Below are 19,361 nucleotides of genomic sequence, written 5' to 3' on the forward strand. Positions count from 1 at the left end.
GCAGTCTATGGCCTTAATCATGTATAAAACCCTTACCCCTGAGTATGTGGAATTACCAAAAGCATTTATAGAGGGTCATTCCTTGTTAAGGTTGGAGAGATGCCCAGGGATGGAATTTTGGCTAGGAGAGTTGTGTGGTCTCCTATGTGCAGATGTAGGATGTGAGAGCGAGGGCTAAATCTGAAAGTACTGGCAACGTGAAATTCCAAGCTATAAAATCAAATTTTTTCTTTCTTTCCTTCTATTAGTTGCTGAAAATTCGACTTATAGGTAGCACAAATACAATAAATTCCTCCTACTACAATCTAGGATCTTTATATACTTGTTGACATATTTATTCAACTGAATACAATTTTGAGACTCTCAGGAAGCAAAAATAAGAAATAAACAGCAGCAAATAAAACTAAATTAAATAAGAGAAGACTTAATGACTTTCACCTAGGGTTACCCCTCCAAAGCTTAGAATGCCCCACACTCGATCACCTGACTAATGACGCACTTAAAATTCCGGATTCTGTTGAACAGTCAAATCTAAACTGAAAAGCACCTCTGGGACACCCTCACTAAATTTTATTGGGCTTAGAGAGCAATAACATAATTAGAATTATTTTAAGTTAAATGATGATGGGGCTTCATTCCAGAATCCTGGACTTGCAGGTGGCAGAGGCGTTATTAGAAGTGATGATGGCTCCTTTATTGCCGCATTTGCCAATCGCTTTGGAATAGCATAAAATAATTTTGCATAGTTTCATGCCTTGCAAGCAGGAGTGGACCGGGCCATCCAACTTAATTGTTTTCCTTTACAGATCAAGAGCGATTCATCATTGTTAGTTAATGTAATCCATGATCATTGCAAAGCTCCATGGGCGCTCAATACTATTTTTAATAATTGCCAATACAAGCTTTCTGACAGTATTTCGTCCCTACTCCACATTTATCGTGAGGCCAATATGGCGGTTGACACATTCGCTAAGAAAGCCTCAGCATTCTCAGATGCCACTATTTGGCGATCTAGACCATCAGATTTTCTTTCTCTTGCATCACTTTATGATGTGGAACAAATGCCCTACTCTAGGGTTGTAACTTTATGAGTTATATTCTCCTTTCTTATTAATGCAAAATCGGGTAGGGGGCCTTCTCCCCCACTGACTTACCCAATAAAAAAGAGGGTGTTTCATAAAAACGGACATGTGGTCCCTAATGGGGTCCTCGTGAAACCCCCTATTGGTGCTCACACGTATGGGTCTGGGTCCTTAACCCATCCATGTGGGTCCCACACAGTTTTACAAATTATCCAGAATGCCCATGTAATTTTTAAAAAAAATAGAAATACCCTTTTAGAGTTTTTATACATTTAAAATTCGTTTTTGAAATTCTAAAAAAAATTTAAAATTCACGATAACACATTTTTAGTTGAAAAAAATATTTACGGAGTTCCACAAAATCTGAAACAAACAAAAATATAACTTAGAAGTGGACAGGTACACAATGGATAAAAAACAAGTGAATATTGGGGCACTCTACCAGTGCTAGGATCCATAATCCACTACTATCTTCTCAAATTAACCCAACGATACCTATGACCCACAATCAAGTGCAAAGGTTCATGATTGGCCTATCAAAGTTAGCAATTAAATCGTAAAACTACAATCCCAGTATGTAGATTACATATTTCCCCCAAGAGCAAGTCAAATGCACGCAGAGTGCAAAGGGGTGCTCTCTCTGTGCACATGTACACATATCCCTTTATATAGGGTTGTTTCCAAAAATGTAGTTGTCATATGTACATGTTGTGTGGAAGTTTTGTTGAGGATTTGGTCCTCGCTCTCACAGACCCCTCCTCTGCACACAAGATAACACATAGCTCTCCTTCCCTACAAACAACATCCTTGGGCATCTCTCTGACCTCAACAAGGGATGACCTGCAGCAAACCCTCAACGATAGTGCCACATGCCTCGGGGTAAAAAATTTTGGATATGAGCCGAGCCATAGACCACCAAATCCTAAGTCATTCATTCATGGTACATTCTCATTGAAGTGCACAAATCACTATAAATGATTTCATTTACAAACACTCAACCTCAACATAATCCTCAACAAACTTTTGCACGGCATGTACACATGCAGCCACACTACTGGGAAGCAACCATGAAAAGGATACATTCATGTGCATAAAGACTCCCCCTTGCACTATAATGACATGTGCTTGACTTGCTTTTAAGGGGAAGAACTGTAATCCACATTCAGGGATTGTGGTTCCACTGGTCATTGGCTAGCTTTGACGAGACAATCATGGCCCCTGCATGAGACTATGTTGGGGTTTTGTAGCCATTTTACGGCCTTATGAGAGCATGTACTAAAAGCATTATAGTGAAATATTGGCTCCAGTGGGAGTGTGGTCCACTTTGGACTATGAGGCATTGCTAGTGCCAAGACTCATCTGTATGGTCCACCTTGACTGGTTATGGCTCATAGGTGATCTTCAAAACCCGTAGTGATGGCCATTGTGTAAGCACAACCGCTGAGGGTTTCGATGCGGGGTTATCCCTTGATGAGGTCGGAATTGTACTCAAGATGAGACCCCTGTGTGTGATGGATGACCGGAGAGGACAAGGGCCAAAATCCTCATCATTACCATCACACAGCATGTACACTAAATAGCCATCCAGGAAGTAGCCCTTTTGGATAAGGGTGTATGATGTGTACATGTGCGGAAGAGATGACTCCCTACAACACTGAACTGTGTTGGAAGGACCCATAAAGTGTAGTGCTGAAATGGGGCCTAGACTTGTCCTCAAGGAGGAACCTGTAATCCATAGACGAAGAACGTATCTCCTTCACTAATTGACTAACTTTGATAATTCAAACATAAACCCGACAAAGGGTTATGGGTCATAGGAACTATTGGGTCAGTTTGAGAAGGTGCAATAACATACGATTTCTAGAAAGGACAGAGTCCTCAGTATATTTGTTGTAATCATAACTCTATGGATCCTATCAAATCTCTTTGAACATGTTTTAATTATTTTTAAATAATTAAAAATAATGTTTTGGACCTCTCTGATTTATTGAAATATGATTTTAAAATAGAGAAAAATCAATTATGGATTTATTTTAATCAGAGAGAAAAATAAGTTATTTAATGACAATAAAACATTTAGTTTATCATCTGAAAATTAATTTTTATATATTGGTGGCCCATTGGATTTTATTATGACCACCAATTAGAGGACACAATGCCCACATTGGGGTGGGGCATCCTACCTCCTCTTTTTCTTTCCTAAATTGGTTGATTCTAATTAAGCCACATGATGACTTGAGAATTTTAGGAAAGTGTGGTATAGAGAATTTAATTGATTTCAAAAGGGAAAGTGTAAGAATTAACTGATATTGATCTAGCACTTTCTTCGCTGTATATTTCGATGAGAATAGAGTGATAGAAATTGAGGCATAAAGGCTCGACCTCATTCCTTTAATCATGATGGCTGATCTAAGGAATGAATGGATAAGATCTCTTCACCCCACAGGTCTTCAAGATCAAAGGTCAAGATTAAGTTTTACAAAGATAGAAAAAACCTAACCTTTATTCTATATAAATTAGCCATGGGGTTTCATTCTCAATACACTTGATATCTCTCTCTCTGTGAGCCCAAGGGGTGGCACGCCCCTCTCTAATCTCGCTTTATTTCTCTCTTTCTAAATTAGGGTTTAAGAAGCACAAAGAAATCCTAAGGGGTGGCATTCATAAGCCACAACACCCTAGTCGTCAGTTTTGGCGTTATGCTCATGCATTTAGATGTGGTCAAGGTATCCATCCGCCTAGGCGGGCCCCCAGCACTCAGACCAAAGCGGCCGCCCAGGGCCTACACCCCCCCCCCCAGAGGCGGAAATGAGTTTCGACAGGGGCATTTTTTGTCCCTTTTTTTTATACTAAAGGGCCAAATTTCTTGTTTTTAGGTTTATTTGTAACCTAAAACATATTAGAGTCCATTTTAGAACGAGAAAAAACCCAAAAAACCAATTTTTGATGGGTTTCTCAAAGTTATGAGAAATTGATCAAAACATCAACCATTGATATTAGATTTAATTTGTAATGTTTTATAAATCTATTGGAGGGTTTTTTAAAAGATTTTGAGTCTTTAAAAGCATATTTCAGGTGGAAGTTTCGAGATTGAGCAATCAAAGTAAGTGATTTTTTTTTATTGCTTGTATAAGTTGTATTATTTTGAGATGTCTTCTTCGGGATCTAATAGGAGTAGTGATCCTGGTTGAAAATATGGCTACATCCCAGATCCTAATGATAAAAATTGCATAAGAAGCAAGTTTTGTTAAAAGGATACAAAAGAGGGCATAAACCAGTTCAAGAAACATCTTGTCTGTGTCAGAGAGAATGTTGCCTCATGTAAAAAGACTCCTGATGTTGTTAAAGAGGCAATAACCAATTTTTTGAGAATGGTAAAAATGAAAAAAGATGAGAAATTTGCCTCCATAGCAGAGATTAAGTCTGAGGTTCGAGTCAGTTTTGATGATGATGATAGTGATGAGGATGGGGAGGGATGTCAAAAGGTAGAACAATCCATTATTAGGGAAAAGGGAAAGGGAGTTGTAATTGCTTTTGGTTCTGGTTTTAGGAGTAAGAAGCCTCGGGTTAGAGGCCCCGTGAATAGTTTTTTGCCCCGACCTAAGCCTGAGGTTGCAAGAGATAAAACAAAGACGCAAACCACCATTGAAAATAGAATGAAGAAGGAAGAGAGAGATAGAGCTGTTTTTTATATTGCTACATAGTTTTATGAGGCGAGCATTCATTTCAATACCGCCTAAGCAACTTCTATGCCTTGGTAGAGGCAATTGGCCAATTTGGGCCTAGGATGAAACCCCCAACCTATATGAGCTTTCAGAGCCTCGTTTGAAAAAAACGGTGAGTGTCACGAAAGATGTTATAAAAGTTAAGAAGGATTCATGGGCTGTTTCTATTATGACTGATGCTTGGCGTGATAGGAAGAAAAGAAGTCAGATGAATTTGCTTGTGAATTGTCCTTTAGGGACTATTTTTTTGAGGTCTCTTGATGCATCTGATGACATCCATGATGCCCATTATATATTCTAAGTTATAGAGAAGGGAATCAACGAAGTTGGGGAGCATTCTGTTGTACAGGTTGTCACAGACAATGCTGCTTCTAATGTTGTTGCTGTTAATTTGTTGCGTATAGCTTATCCTAGAATCTTTTGGACACCATGTGCAACACATTATATAGACCTCATGCTTGATGCTCTTGGCGGTTTAACCGAGATATTAGGTGCAGTGAAGAAGGCAAAATCAGTTACGAATTTCATTTATAGCCACAATCTCACCCTCAGCATGATGCGTAAATTTACAAAGAAGAAAGAGATTGTGAGGCCTAGGGTCACGAGTTTGCGACCTGGTATTCATGTCTTGATAACATACATTCGAGGAGAGTGCAGTTGAGGCAGATGTTTACTGCGGAAATCCAAGGATCAAGTTGGGAAAAAGGTGAGAGATATTATCCTTTTTAAGGCTTTTTGGCGAAGGGTGAAAGGCACTCTTAAGGTATTTTTACCTCTTATCAGAGTCCTTCGCATGGTTGATAACGACAAGGCTTCTATGAGCTACATATATAAGCCTATGGAGAAATGCAAAAGAGAGAAAGCCCAAAATTTTGATGATGATGAGAACCGCTAGAAGTCTATTTGAGGACTATAGACAGCTACATCGTCCATTGCATGTAGCTAGTTATTATTTGAACCCGGCTTTTTTTTATGTTGACAAGGATATACACACAAATGACTCAATTATGACTGGATTTAATAGGTGTGTAGATGTGCCAGTCCTTATCCTGATATCCAGGATATTATATGTGCTGATGAGCTGATAATTACAAGTGCTCATTAAAGTCTTTTAGAAATCCAATGGCGATGAGGCAAAGGACCAAAATTAATCCAGGTAGTAATAACATTCTTAAGCTCATCAAATTCAAGTAATCAAGTTTCATTTTTATAATTCTATTATTTATTTATGATTTTATTCTATATCTTTGCAGCCAATTCGTGGAGCCAACATGGGCGTAGTTCTCCAAATTTACAAAAGTTGGCCATTCGGATCTTAAATCTAACCACTTCCTCATCCAGTTGTGAGCACAATTGGAGTACTTTGAATGGGTAATAATACATGAACGATAGATTTTAATTAGTTTCATTTGTTTTTGTTAGATTCATACAAAAAAAAGAACGGGCTTGAATCAAAGAGGCTCAACGACCTAGTCTATGTCAAGTATAATCGATTCTTGAAGGACAAGTTTGTTAAGAGATATAAGAGACAATATGGATGATGATGAGGTGTTGATGATGATGAGGTCGAGGGACATGAAGGATTGAAATGGGACAGGGTCATGGATGCTTCAAGGACATCAGTCGACCCTCCTAGGGCCACTAGATCTTCTACATAGAGGACGAGGGTGGAGGAAGTAGAAGCAGATTCAGAAGAGACGGATGAAGACGACTAATATGTTGAGGAGGGTGACGACTCTGATGAATATGATGCAAATGCGGCTGACCCTACTTTTTCTGATGATGAATGATGAATGATGAATAATGATTAAACTTTGAACATTGATGGAAGATTCTTTTGAGTCTTCAAGTATTACTTTCATTTTGTTTTCTTCTTCTTGGTTGTATATTGTGGATAGTGGATTTGTAGTTCCACTAGTTTGGTATTTGATAACTTTGGTTTGATAATTTGGTTGGTAAATTTTAAGTTTTAATTGAATATGGACCAACTTATGGTTATGCTTATGGAAAGTGTGCTAATGTGTAATATACTTTGAATTCTGATGTGACCTAAATACCAAATTTTTATATTTTATACAATATATATATTGTTAGAGACTGTAGAATCCTTTTTGGATTCAATTGGGCCACCCAGGTTTTGGGCACCCGCCTAGGCGCTGGGCGGCCTGGACCCCCCAGGTCGTCTATGACCCACCTAGCGCTTTTTGAAACACTGATACTATGTCATGCTCTCTGCTTCCTAAATTGTGGGACAAGTTCTTGAACCTTGATCCCATGCGCCAATGGTGAAAGAGACCCGGCATGGGGTGTACTAAGTCTGGGAGTAACCTGAGGCAAGGTATACAGTAATTTGCTGGTTTATGCTCTTTTGATTCAATTGCATCTTATATGTAATTTTCAGATCTATGTTGTGAATGTAATTATGTTTTAATGGCAAGCAAGTGAGAGTCCTTGGTGTTTTATTTGTTTCACGTATTGTATTTAGGCACTTGTGAGAGATTCGGGTGGCAATACAAAAGAAAAGATAGACAAATTTTAATCGGTATTGGCTTACCCAATCACATAGCCCCCCTTTCATATAGGTCATGGGTCTTGTTGGGTCGGTTTGATAAGACAGTTGTGGATCATGGTAACTGTGTTGGGTGGAATGCCCTAACAGTTACTTATTGTGACCCATTGGTACCCATCCACTTCAAGATATTTTATTTTCAATATTATAAATGTTTCAGAAAATGTTTAAAATTAACTGTTAAATCCCTAAACGAGTATTTCTTGAAATTTTAATTGTGGAGGGGGCACATGTGGGGCCCTTGGATCCAGCCCCACATGTATGTCGCACCTCATGGACAGGGCGTGGAGCCCATGGTGGGGCCATACCTCCCACATGGGGTGGTACGCCACCCTCTTCTCATATCTTTAAGTTATATTTTAATTAAAGATGTTTTAAGTTGGTTAAAGGATAATCTTTTAAAATAAAAGATTATTTGTGCTTATTTTGTGGGAATTAGTTTTGACAAAAAATATTTTATTTTGACTTCCCACAATTTTAAAGAGATAAATAGGAAGTTCCAGAATGTTTTTAGTTTGGTTTAATCCTTTTTAGACTATAGGTGGATATGAGTCAAATACTAATGGGATAATGTTCCCAATATTCCTCCCTAAATCATGACAACTGATTTATGAGATGGATGGCTCAGATTTATTTTTTCACCTCACAAATTTCCTAAATTTCTATTGGTCAATGTGAGTCATAATTGGATGAGCATACCTAGGGGGGTCTTGAATCCTATATACGGAGGTGAATCCCCCTTCTCATTCTACCAAATTTTCTTAGCCTCTCTCTTTCCTCTATCCTCCACCCCCCACTCTCTCTCTCTCTAACATCTTATCTCTCTCCCCTCTCACTCTAGGTGACACGCCACCCATAAGAAAAATAACGGTGGCAAACCTAACCATAATTAAGGTTTGAAGAGAGAGGGGCAAGCCCAAATGTAGAAAAGCGTGGTGTCTTTGAGGCATGCCCTAATTTATTCCAAAAGAGTTCTAACAAAACCCTAATTGTCTTTTGTTCTCTCTTAAACCTTAGTTGAAGAAGTATTTCCTAAGGAAGCTTCCCAGCTGTGAAAATTCAGTAAAACCAATAGGAGCGAAGTGCACCGTAGGTCAGGAAATCAGGTATAGGATGCGCTAAATCCTATGGGAATGACCCTAGGCATAATCAAGTAAGTCTTCCCCATTTTTTTGTTTTATTTTCCAATCATATTTGCATATTGGTTCTGAATTCCCAGGAACATCATTTGTACTTAAATTGTTAATGGAAGCAAAATTTTCATTCCTAGATTGTCTATTGATTTTGGCCATAAAAAGAAAGGTCTTTGGTGGTATTTAGTGCTTTAATTTTTATTTACAGCAGTGCAATGTGGCACTTCTACGTGGAACTCGAATTCAATAATAAGAAAAAAAAAAAAAATTTGATTTTATAGTCGTGAATTCCACATAGCCACGTCTTTCAAAGTTCCCTTTAATAACACAAGGAACTCAAAGGCTCCTGACCAAAATACAAAACCACACACACACACACACACAGAAATGCACACACAGATATATATATATATATATATATATATATATATATATATATATATATTAAAATCATCATCTTGTGTGCTCATAAATGACAAATTACTGCTTTAAATAATGGAATTTTCTATACAAATTACAAAAAATTTATATAGAGATGCAAACAAAGAACCATAACCAAGTCAAACAGATGGTCATTATCCTACTTAGGCAACTAGCTGAGAAGTTTAGGGAAAAGGGAAAAGACCTCTACGTTATCTTTATTAATTTAGAGAAAGCATACGATAAGATACTTAAAGATTTAGTGGTCGTTTGGATATCTGGAAATATATTGTCTGTGAAATATATTACTGGCGTAATACATTACATGCAAATAGATTGTTACTGTTTGGGTAGTATTTAGATGCAACCTAAGAAATACATTGTTCTTACTTGACACGGTTTAATAATGGAATTGTCTACATTGCACCTTAAATTTGCTCTTACAATTTAATATGGAATTGTCTACAAAGAGACCATTTATCTTTTTTACTCTTACTAGACATAATGAATTAATATGGAATTGTCTACAAAGAGACCATTTATCTTTTGTACGCACAATCATTCTTGTCCTTTATATTTCAAAATGGGTGGTTGTACTAGTGTCATTGAATAAATACAAAATTTCAAAAAAAAAAAATTCAGTTCATGCCTCACCTCAAGCCATCCAATTTGATATCTAATATTTAAGAATGATCGTGACCTCTATTCACAAAAGATAAATGGTCTCTTTGTTGACATTCTTATTTAATATTGAAATGCATATGTATAGATAGCAGGACTATACCATGCTTGTCATGCCTCAAAGAATAATAACTTAAAAGTGTGAATTAATATTGGTCATAAACATTGAGTGAACTATTTTATTCACAACCTTTAAATATCATTAATTTGTAGTTCAAATAGTATATGGTGATGTATTTTAAAAAAAATTATTGTGAAATGATAAAGTATTTTAAAAATTAGATTGAAATAGAGGCCAATGTATAAGTAATTTATCACTTCTTTATCTTTACCTAAACCCTAACCCCAAAAAATCATTTTTTTTCCAAAAGAGTAATCATTATAATTAAAATAAAATATAATATATCACTTTTCTGTCTCGATCTAAACCCTAATCCCAAAAAAATCCTTTTTTTTTTCAAAAGATTTAGTAATCATTATAATTTACCTACACAGCTCACTTGTAGAGAGAGAGCACAGAGAAGGGAGGCTCAAAGAGGAACAGAGAAGGGAGGCTCGAAGAGAGGCTGAGTAAAGATGATTATATCAGAAGGGCAAACATAAAACATGTGGTTTCCATGAACGCAGTGCTTGATGAAGAGGAGAGAGGTTGAGGAAGCAAGGAAGAGGAGAGAGTGGATTCGAGCAAAATGATGGAAAAAGAGAAATTGATACCATGATTTAGAAATGGCCTTGAGTCTAGAAAAGGGGAGCTTGAGAGAGAGAGGGAAGTGGTAGGCTTGCCAGGTTGAGAGGGAAAAGGGGAGCTTGAGAGGGAGAAGAGGATGTACGCAGGACAGAAGAAAAATGGTTTTTTTAGACGCGCGCAGTAGATTACCCATCACGGACGTAAAAGATTTCCCAGCCCTCCCCGCGTGTAATAGATTTCACGATATTTGGAGAAATATTGTGTAATCTATTTTCATTTCCTTACCAATAAATGTACCCAAACAGTATAAATATCATATTTCCTACTAATCTATTTCCCTGTAATATATTTTCAGGTACCCAAACGACCCCTTAATCTAGTAGATATTGGAAAGAAAGGAGTCTCTAGAGGCTATATTTGTTGGGTTTTTGTGGCCATTTAGAGGCCTTATGAGAGCATATACAGAATATATATAACGAACTATTGACTCTAGTGGGAGTATGGTCCAGCTTGGACTGTAGGGCATTAACAATGCCTTACACTCACATGAGTTTTGACTGGCTATGACTCAATGTGAAATCCAAAACCCGCAGTCCTAAGCATCATGTAAGCATAACCGATAAGGGTTTCGATGTGGGGTTATCCCTATATGAGGTTGGAGATGTGCTCAAGACAGTTGGCCAGGGGACATGGATTTGACCCCTATATGTGATGGATGGCCTGAGAGGACAAAGGCTTAAATCCTCATCATTACCATCACACGGCACATACACTAGATAGTCGTCTAGGAAACAATCCTTTGAATAAGGGTGTGTGACGTGTACATGTGCAGAAGAGATGACTCCTGCAATACTGGACTGTGTTGGAAGGACTCATGGAGCATACTGTTGAAATGGGCCCTAGACTTGTCATCAAGGAGGGACATGTAATCCATGGTCTAAGATCGTATCTTCTCCACTTATTGGCTAAGTTTAATGGTCCAATCATGAACCCCTATGATGGGTTGTGGGTCATGGGATTGGCTGGGCCAATTGGAGAATGTGCAGTGAGATGTGGTCTCTAGAGAGGATGGGTCTTCATTGTATTTGTCGTAATCCTAACTCTATGGATCCAATTGCCATAAAACTTTCTTAGATATGTTTCAATTATTTTTTAAATAATTAAAATGAATTTTTAGACCTCTCTAGGTATTTTTATTATATTGAAATATGATGTTTAAATAGAGAAAAATCAATTTCCTGGATTTATTTTAATCAGAAAGAAAAATAAAATACTTGGAGGTTTTATGAAAACTATTTTATTATCTAAAAATTATGTTTAAGGGATTGGGTGCCCATTGGGTTCATTGGGCCCACCATATTGTGGGGGTGTGAGGCCCACGAGGCAACCCACCTCCTCCATACTTTCCTAAATTGAAAAATGGCAATTATGCCATATGTTGACTTATATTTTACGATACCTTTTTGTGTAGAGATTTTGATTTATTTCAAAATAGGAAGGTGTAAGAAATTAATTATGATTGATTTCAAAATAGGATGGTGTAAGAATTGATTGTGATTGATTTCAAATAGGAATGTGTAAGAAATTAATTTTCATTGATTTATTACTTTCTCTACACAAAACATGTGATGGGAATAGAGTTATGGAAATTGAGGGATAAGGTTCCACATCATTCCTTTAAACATTATGGTTGATTTAGGGAATGAATAGTTGAGATCTCTTCGCCCCAAAGGTCAAGATTAAACCTCATGATGATGGAAAAACCCTAACCCTAGAAACCGTAGCCTCTTATCTATAAAAACTAGCTATGGGAGTTCTATTTCTCATCTCTCTATCTCTCTCTGTCTAAGCAACCAAAGGGGGCACGCCCCACTCAAGCCTTCTCTCTCTTCTTCTCTCATCCAAATTAGGGTCTAGAAAGAGTTAACCCTCTCTTCTTCTCTCATCCAAATTAGGGTTTAGAAAAGAGTTAACCCTCAGGGGTGGCACGCCCAAGCCACACAGGCCGTAGCCCTAGCCATAGGTCCTTGCCTCATGCTCATGCATCATGTGATACTCTCTAAGAGTTTTGCCTAGGCTTCCCTAATTGTGAGGTGCGTTCTTGAACCAAGATCATGTGCACCATCAGTGGAGGAGACCCGGTTTGAGGTGTACGAAGTCCTTGAGGGAACCTGAGGATGGTACGCAGTATTTCACATTTCGTGTTTATGTTGCTTCTATTGGTTCCTTATGTAACTTTCAGTTCTACATGATAAATGTAATTTCTCTTTTAATGGCATGCAAGTGAGAGGCCCTGGTTATTTCATTAAGTCAAAATAGTATTTCGGACACTTGTAAGTGATCCAAGTGGCAATAGGTATAAAAACAAAATAAAAAATTGTAATCGGTATTGACTTGCCCGGTCACCTAGTCCACCTTTCAGTATTGACATAGTAAGAGATATGTAGGAGGGAGCACTAAGTACAGTGAGGACAACTAGTGGAGAACAATATTCCAAAACACGTCGAGCGGCGCCTAGACAGCTGGGGGGTCCATGCCGCCTAGGTGGAAGAACAGGTGTAGGAGGTGTTTGATCCAATTGCTTTAGGTCCAAATTCTGTATAAAGAATGCATATTGAGGCATAACACAGTCCATACACTCCTTAGCATTAATCCATACTCCATACACAAACATACACGGTAAAAAAATGCATATTGAGGTTGAGTGCCCAAGGACCAAACGCCTAGAAGGGCCACCTAGTCGCCAAGGCTCCCTTGGCTCTCCTAGGTGCCAGGTGGACCGCTTTTTGAAACTATGGTGGAGAAACAAGTGAATTTTCAATGACAATAGGCCTACATCAGGGGTCAACATTGAGCTTATATCACTTGTTTTGGTTACATACGAGTTAACTGGGTACCTATAAAATGATGTACCATATTGTATGTTATTCACGGAAGACATAGTTTTGATTGATGAGACTAGAGGCGGTGTCAATGCAAAGTTTAAACTTTGAAGGGATGCTCCAGAATCTAAAGGTTTTCAAATTAGCCAGATTAAGAAAGAATATATGGAATGCAAGTTTAGTAATAATAAGAGTAGAAACGATGAAATAGTTAAGATTGATGGTCAAGAAATACCTTAAAGAGAGAATTTTCGATATTTGTGTCAATAATACAACAGAACAAAGAGATTGAGGAAGATATCGCACATAGATTTAGAGCTCTAAATGGGAGAAGTGGCGACATGCATTTGGAGTTTTATGTGATCGCCGCATACTAATAAAACTAAAGAAGAAGTTAGAAAGGACAGTTGTATGACCAACCATACTTTACGAGACAAAATGTTGAGCGGACAAGAAACAACATATCCATAAGATGAATGTAGCTGAGATGAGGATGTTGAGATGAATGAGTGGCAAGACAAGAAATGATGGAATTCGGAATGAATAAATTTGATGGGACTTAGGTGTGGGCTTCAATGGGTGATAAGATGAGAGAAGATAGACATAGTTGGGCTAGCCATATGCAGTTTAGACCTAATATAATACCAATTAGGAGATGTGATCTTGTTCAAGTGGAAGGCTCTACAGGGCAAGTGAAAGCCCAAAATGACATGGATAGAAGTAATGAGAAAAAATATGGCGCCTTATAGTCTTATTGATTATATGGCCCTTGATAAAGCAGAATGGCGAAACAGGATTCATGTAGCCAATCCTAAATAATTGTGCTAAGGCTCAGATGCTAATGATGATGACAACGATTCAAGTCAAATACAATATTCACATTCAAGACGAAAAAAACTTTTCTTGCCATTACTGGACACAATACCCAAATGCCATGTATCATAAGGTTGAATAAAAGAACACCACCTCCTCATAAATGCAAAAGGTTCTAGAAGCTGCAATTTCTTTCATGTAGACATGCTCATCCATCCCAAAACAAGAAAACCATTGGCAGCCAATTGCGGGGGCCTGTGAGAGAGAAGTTATTTAAATATCACGTGATCAAATCTCATTAGTTTGTTTCAAAAAATATTCAAGCTAACGTAGCGAACAAAGTAGCTTAGCGAACAACGAAACAAGATACTCAACCTAAAACAGGATTAACAAGACAATTCCAATTATCTTATATTTGCAAATGTTTTAGCAAACGCCAGTTCAATTTTTGTAAGAAATAACCAAGAAACAACAATCCTTTTAGAAATGATTAAAAAACATCACACAATTGTTTTAAATTTATTATACCCTTTGTACTTTTTTAACATTTCTAATGTTACCATACATAAAAACATGCTTGTTGATATGCCTTTACAACATCTTGTTTTTACTGATTCCTTAAAATATCCTCTTGTGCAACCAATTTACTACTACTTTTTGCATGTGCTTTTGTGCATTCATGTGCCAGCAACTAGTGATTTATAAACATAACTCTTTTACTCGTGAATTTAAAGAAGTTCGCGAATTTGAAGGCTTAATCAGAGTCCGTGAATCATGTGTTCAAGGAAAGTTGGTTAAGAAATCCTTTGTGAAAGCTCAGAGAGCTACTGGCATATTAAAAGTTGTCCATGGTGATATTTGTGAACCTGGGCATGTGGCCACTAAGGGCCACTAGAGGTACTTTATCACTTTTATTGATGATCACTCCTGTTTTGGCCATGTCTATCAATTAAATGAAAAGTCTGAAGCCATGGACCGTTTCAAAGAATATAAGGCTGAGGTCTAAACCCAAAAACAAGAAAATTAAAGGCCTTAGATTTTATAGGGGTGGAGAATATTCCTCACGACTTTTTAAGGAATTTTGAACTGAGCATGGTATCATACATCAATATACTATGCCATACACTCAGCAAAATGGGGTAGCTGAGAGACGAAATAGGACCTTGACGGAAATAGTGAGGAGCATGATGGAACATGCCAAACTCTCAAGTTTTTGGGGAGAAGCTATTTTGACAGCTAATTGTATTTTTAATGGGACTGCCAAAAAAGTTGTCCCACTAAGTCCTCATCAGATTTTCACTGGTCATGCTCTGTCCCTTGATCACCTCAGAGTGTAGGAATGCTCTGCCCATGTCCTAATACTCTGTCAAAATAGTAAAAAATTAAAACCGTTAAATCCATCTTTATAGGATACCCACCGAATGATAAGGGATACCATTTCTATAATCCTAATATTGAAGCTGTCCTTGAGAGTAGGGATGCCCATTTCCTTGAGGAAGAGTTTCTCTAGGGTTGTGCCACTCAGAAACAAGCACACTTTTAAGAGAAAAAAAGTGACACCAGCCAGGCCCTGTATCCCGAACCACTACATCCTAGGAAAAGTAACTGAATTAGAAGAAACCTGAGTTCTTCAACTACCTAAGAGAATATTATGAGAGAGTTGAAGAAGAATCGCTACATGAACCCTGTTCTTGCAAGGAATCCATGACATGTCATTAAAAGGCACAATGGGAAGATGCCATGATTGATGAACTTAACTCGATCAAACAAAACAGCGTTAAGGAACTAGTGAAACTACCTCCTGGTAAAAAACCCATAGGCTACAAGTGGATTTATAAGAAGCAAGATTTAAAAAAACGGATCGGTGACTTGGATCAGCCGCCCCAAAAACTGTGTCGGATCGGTGGATCGGCAATCCAAATCAGAGAATCGGCTGAATTGGCCGATCTCAGCTTAAAACATTTTCAAAAAATCGCTATAATTTCTCAAAAATCGAAATTTTTTAGGTCTCTAAAAAAAATAGTGGCAATTGCATTATGTAATTATTGTATCAAAAGTATATAAATACTGAGAATCTGTTTTATGTTGAGTGTGTGTTGTCTATTAAGTTCGTTTTTATAGTCAAAATGAAATTTAAAATGTAACTCAAGACAATATAATGAATCTCTCTAACTCAATTTATTTTTTGTTTTATTAACTTAAGAGTTTGGACTTTTAAAAGAAGCAATATGGAACAAATTTAATGGAATGGGTTGTCAGTAGAATGAGAGAGAGAAATTTAGTGCAATTAATTGTTTTTAGAGAGAGACGCCAAGGGAGGAGAGAGATAGAGAGAGAGAGGGGCTTATATAAGTTCTAAAGAATGTGGCTATTTGGATCATTTTTATAGGCAAAATATCTTACAAAATCCATATGGATAATATGCCACGTAGAAAGAAGGTGCTCTTTCAAATCCTTGGGGATGGAAAGTCTTTTGGTTTGCAAACAAAAATTAAAACCACTTGCTTGATGATCCTTGTGAATTTCCGTATCAAGCATTCGTGTGACACGTTTAAACCTTGTTGTTAAGGAGTTTCTCTATCAAATAGCTCTTTCTTCAAAGTCCCAATGCAGCTGTAGGAAAGAAGAGAGAAAAAATAGTCCCACATCGAGACTTTGTAGAAGGAAGTGCCAATATAAATTATGGGAAGGAAGTGCTTAACACATATGGGGCAAGGGAGAGTTTGTGGAAAAAAATATTTTAGAGTTTTAAATTAATAATTGGGCCCTTTATTTATTAAAAAAAATTGGACATTTTAAATAAAAAATAAAAAAAGGTGTTTGGAAAATAAAACAACACAAACAATAAAGTTTTTGAAAATAAAACAAAAAATTAGACAAAAAAGTCAAAAATTTGAAAAACAATTAAACGCATATTAAAAATAAAGAAAATAGGTTTGATAACGTCATATTGGGTTTGATGACATCATAATCATTTGGTGATATCATAACCTGTTGGTTCGATCAGACAACCGCTACGAACCGGGCGATTCTAGGGGAACACAGTCGATTCCCAATATATGACAAGAACAGGATGCCTCATCCAATTTTGGATCTAGATCGGGCGATTTTGATCCGGATGGTCAAATTTTCAAACCTTGATAAGAAGAAATTGAACTCAGAAGGGAACTTGGAGACATATAAATCCACATTAGTTGCTAAAGGGTTTACCCATAAAGATGTAATAGATTATGATGAGACCTTCTCCCCTATAGCAAAATTCCCCCCCATAAGAATCCCTATAGCCATAGCAGGCCATTTCGACTTCGAACTCCACCAGATGGATGTTAAGAGTGCATTTCTGAATGGGGATCTAGAAGAAGAAATTTATATGAAACAACCAGAGGGCTTCATAGAAATGGAAAAAAAAAACCTAGTGTGTAAACTCAATAAGTTCCTTTATGGTATTAAACAGCTATCAAGGCAACGATACTTTAAGTTTCAGGAGACCTTGTCATCAACTGGTTTTTGCCTAACTAGGAGAATTATTGTATATATGTCAAAGTCAGTGGAAGTGACATTGTTTTCATCTCTGTCTATGTGGATGACATGTAAATTGCCAATAGTTCGATGAGTCTCGTGTTGGAGACAAAAGCTTTCTTGTCACAGCATTTTGAAATGAAGAATCTTCAACAAGCATCATATGTTTTGGAAATGAAAAATAACCTGAAACGTGAAAAAAAAAAAAAAGAGATAACTACTCAATTATCTCAAGAGACATAATGTAATAAATTCTTGAAAGATTTGAAATGGAAAATTGCTAGCCCATATAAACTCCCATTGATAAGAAGACCAAGCTTAGCCCAGCCATGCGTTTCAATACTCCAAAGGAAAACTAAACCATGCAGAGAACTCCATAGAGAAGTGCAGTTCAATCACTAATGTATGTTATGCCTGGGACATGACCGGATTTATCCTTTGCCATGAGTTTGGTTAGTAGGTTCCAGAGTAATTCGAGGCATATAAAGCATGCTACTACCACATTGGCAACGAGATTCGAGTAGCAGATATTCAGATTGCATATCTCCCGACAGAGACTATGTTAGCAATCCTTTGACGAAAGGATTAGTGGCAAATATTTTTGCCAAACATGTACATGGGATGGGCTTGAGAGAAATTGAGAGGTAGTGATTGTATGGCCTTCAAAGGCAAAGTGGGAGATGTTAGGTTTGTGGCCTTTAAAGGCCGAGAGAGCTTGTAAAAATGAAATTTTAAAGTGAAATATGTACTTCAGTGGGAGTGTGTGCGTGTTGACTTACCAAGGATTGAGCAGTTTATGGCACTAGTTATTCCAAAACCCTTACCCCTGGGCATGTGGCACTACCGAGAAGGTTTTACAATAGGTCATCCCTTGTTGAGGTCAGAGAGCTGTCTAAGGATGATGTTTATATGCTAAGAGAACTGGGTAATCTCTTGTGTACAATTGTAGTCCTGTAAGAGCAAAGGTCAAAGCCTCAACAAACTTCTACATGGCATGTACACACGATAGTCACATTACTGGAAAGCATCCTAATAGAGGGACACGTGTACATGTGCATAGAAAAAGAAGCCACCTTGCACTGTAGTGACAAGTGTTGAACTTGCTCTTAAAGGGGGGACTGTAATCCGTATTCCAAGATCATGGTTCCACTGTTTATTGTCCAACTTTGACAAGTTAATCATGAGCCCCTGCATTGAGAATGTGGGTCATAGGTCTTTGTTGGATTGGATAAGAAACAGTGGTGGATCATGGTTCTTAGGTCAAGTGGAGTACCCTTATTGCTATTAATTTTTACCCAATGGTACTAGTCCATTTTTAAATATTTTATTTTGCCATTAGAAATATTCTATGATTTTTACAAATTTTTTCAGAATTTTTAAAATCTACTAATGCTGTAAATTCATTAAAAATAGTAGTTTTGAAATTTTCAGAACCACAAAAGGCACATGTAGGGACCTAGGATCTAGCCCCAACATGTGTGTGTCACTATGAGTGGCACGTGTGGCCTTGTGGGGCCCACATAAAGTCCCTAGGATGGCATGCCCCATTTTTTTTTTTTTATGTGCCGCTTTTAGTTAATAGTCTTAATTAGCTAGAAATCTTTTAAAATTAAAAAAAAAAAAAGGATTCCTATTCAAATGAGAGTTATGTTCTTAAAAGATTGTTCTATTAGGAGTTTGGTTTGACCAAAACTCCGATTATTTTAACTTCTTACAGATTTTGGAAAGCTATTAGGAAGTTTAGATTGGTTATAATTCTAATTTAAATAAAAGTTGGACTTAGATCAAGTTACAAGGGGAAAAGATTCCTAATAATCCTCTGAGATGGATGGCTCAGATTTGTTCTCTC

At 37.3% G+C, this 19,361-nt stretch overlaps 1 protein-coding gene across 12 annotated transcripts in view; it reads right to left on the reverse strand.

Moving 5' to 3' along the window:
- The window catches only part of LOC18423799 (putative UDP-3-O-acyl-N-acetylglucosamine deacetylase 1, mitochondrial), a 57,524-nt gene that overhangs the window by 20,791 nt on the left and 17,372 nt on the right, over positions 1-19,361 (reverse strand). For 6 of the 12 annotated variants that reach the window (XR_967093.3, XR_016054444.1, XR_016054446.1 and 3 more), the window contains one exon: positions 14,147-14,248. The exons of the other annotated variants lie outside the window; for them this stretch is intronic. Coding sequence is in view for 3 of the 6 variants with exons in the window: in XM_011629753.3 (XP_011628055.1) it covers positions 14,147-14,248 (102 nt within the window). In the remaining 3 variants the exon portion in view is untranslated. The remainder of the gene's footprint in view (positions 1-14,146; positions 14,249-19,361) is intronic. 12 annotated transcript variants of the gene reach the window in all.

The sequence above is a fragment of the Amborella trichopoda genome, chromosome 4 (genome assembly GCF_054954075.1).
Source record: "Amborella trichopoda isolate Santa Cruz 75 chromosome 4, AtrichopodaSantaCruz75HAP2 v2.0, whole genome shotgun sequence".
Taxonomy (NCBI): domain Eukaryota; kingdom Viridiplantae; phylum Streptophyta; class Magnoliopsida; order Amborellales; family Amborellaceae; genus Amborella; species Amborella trichopoda.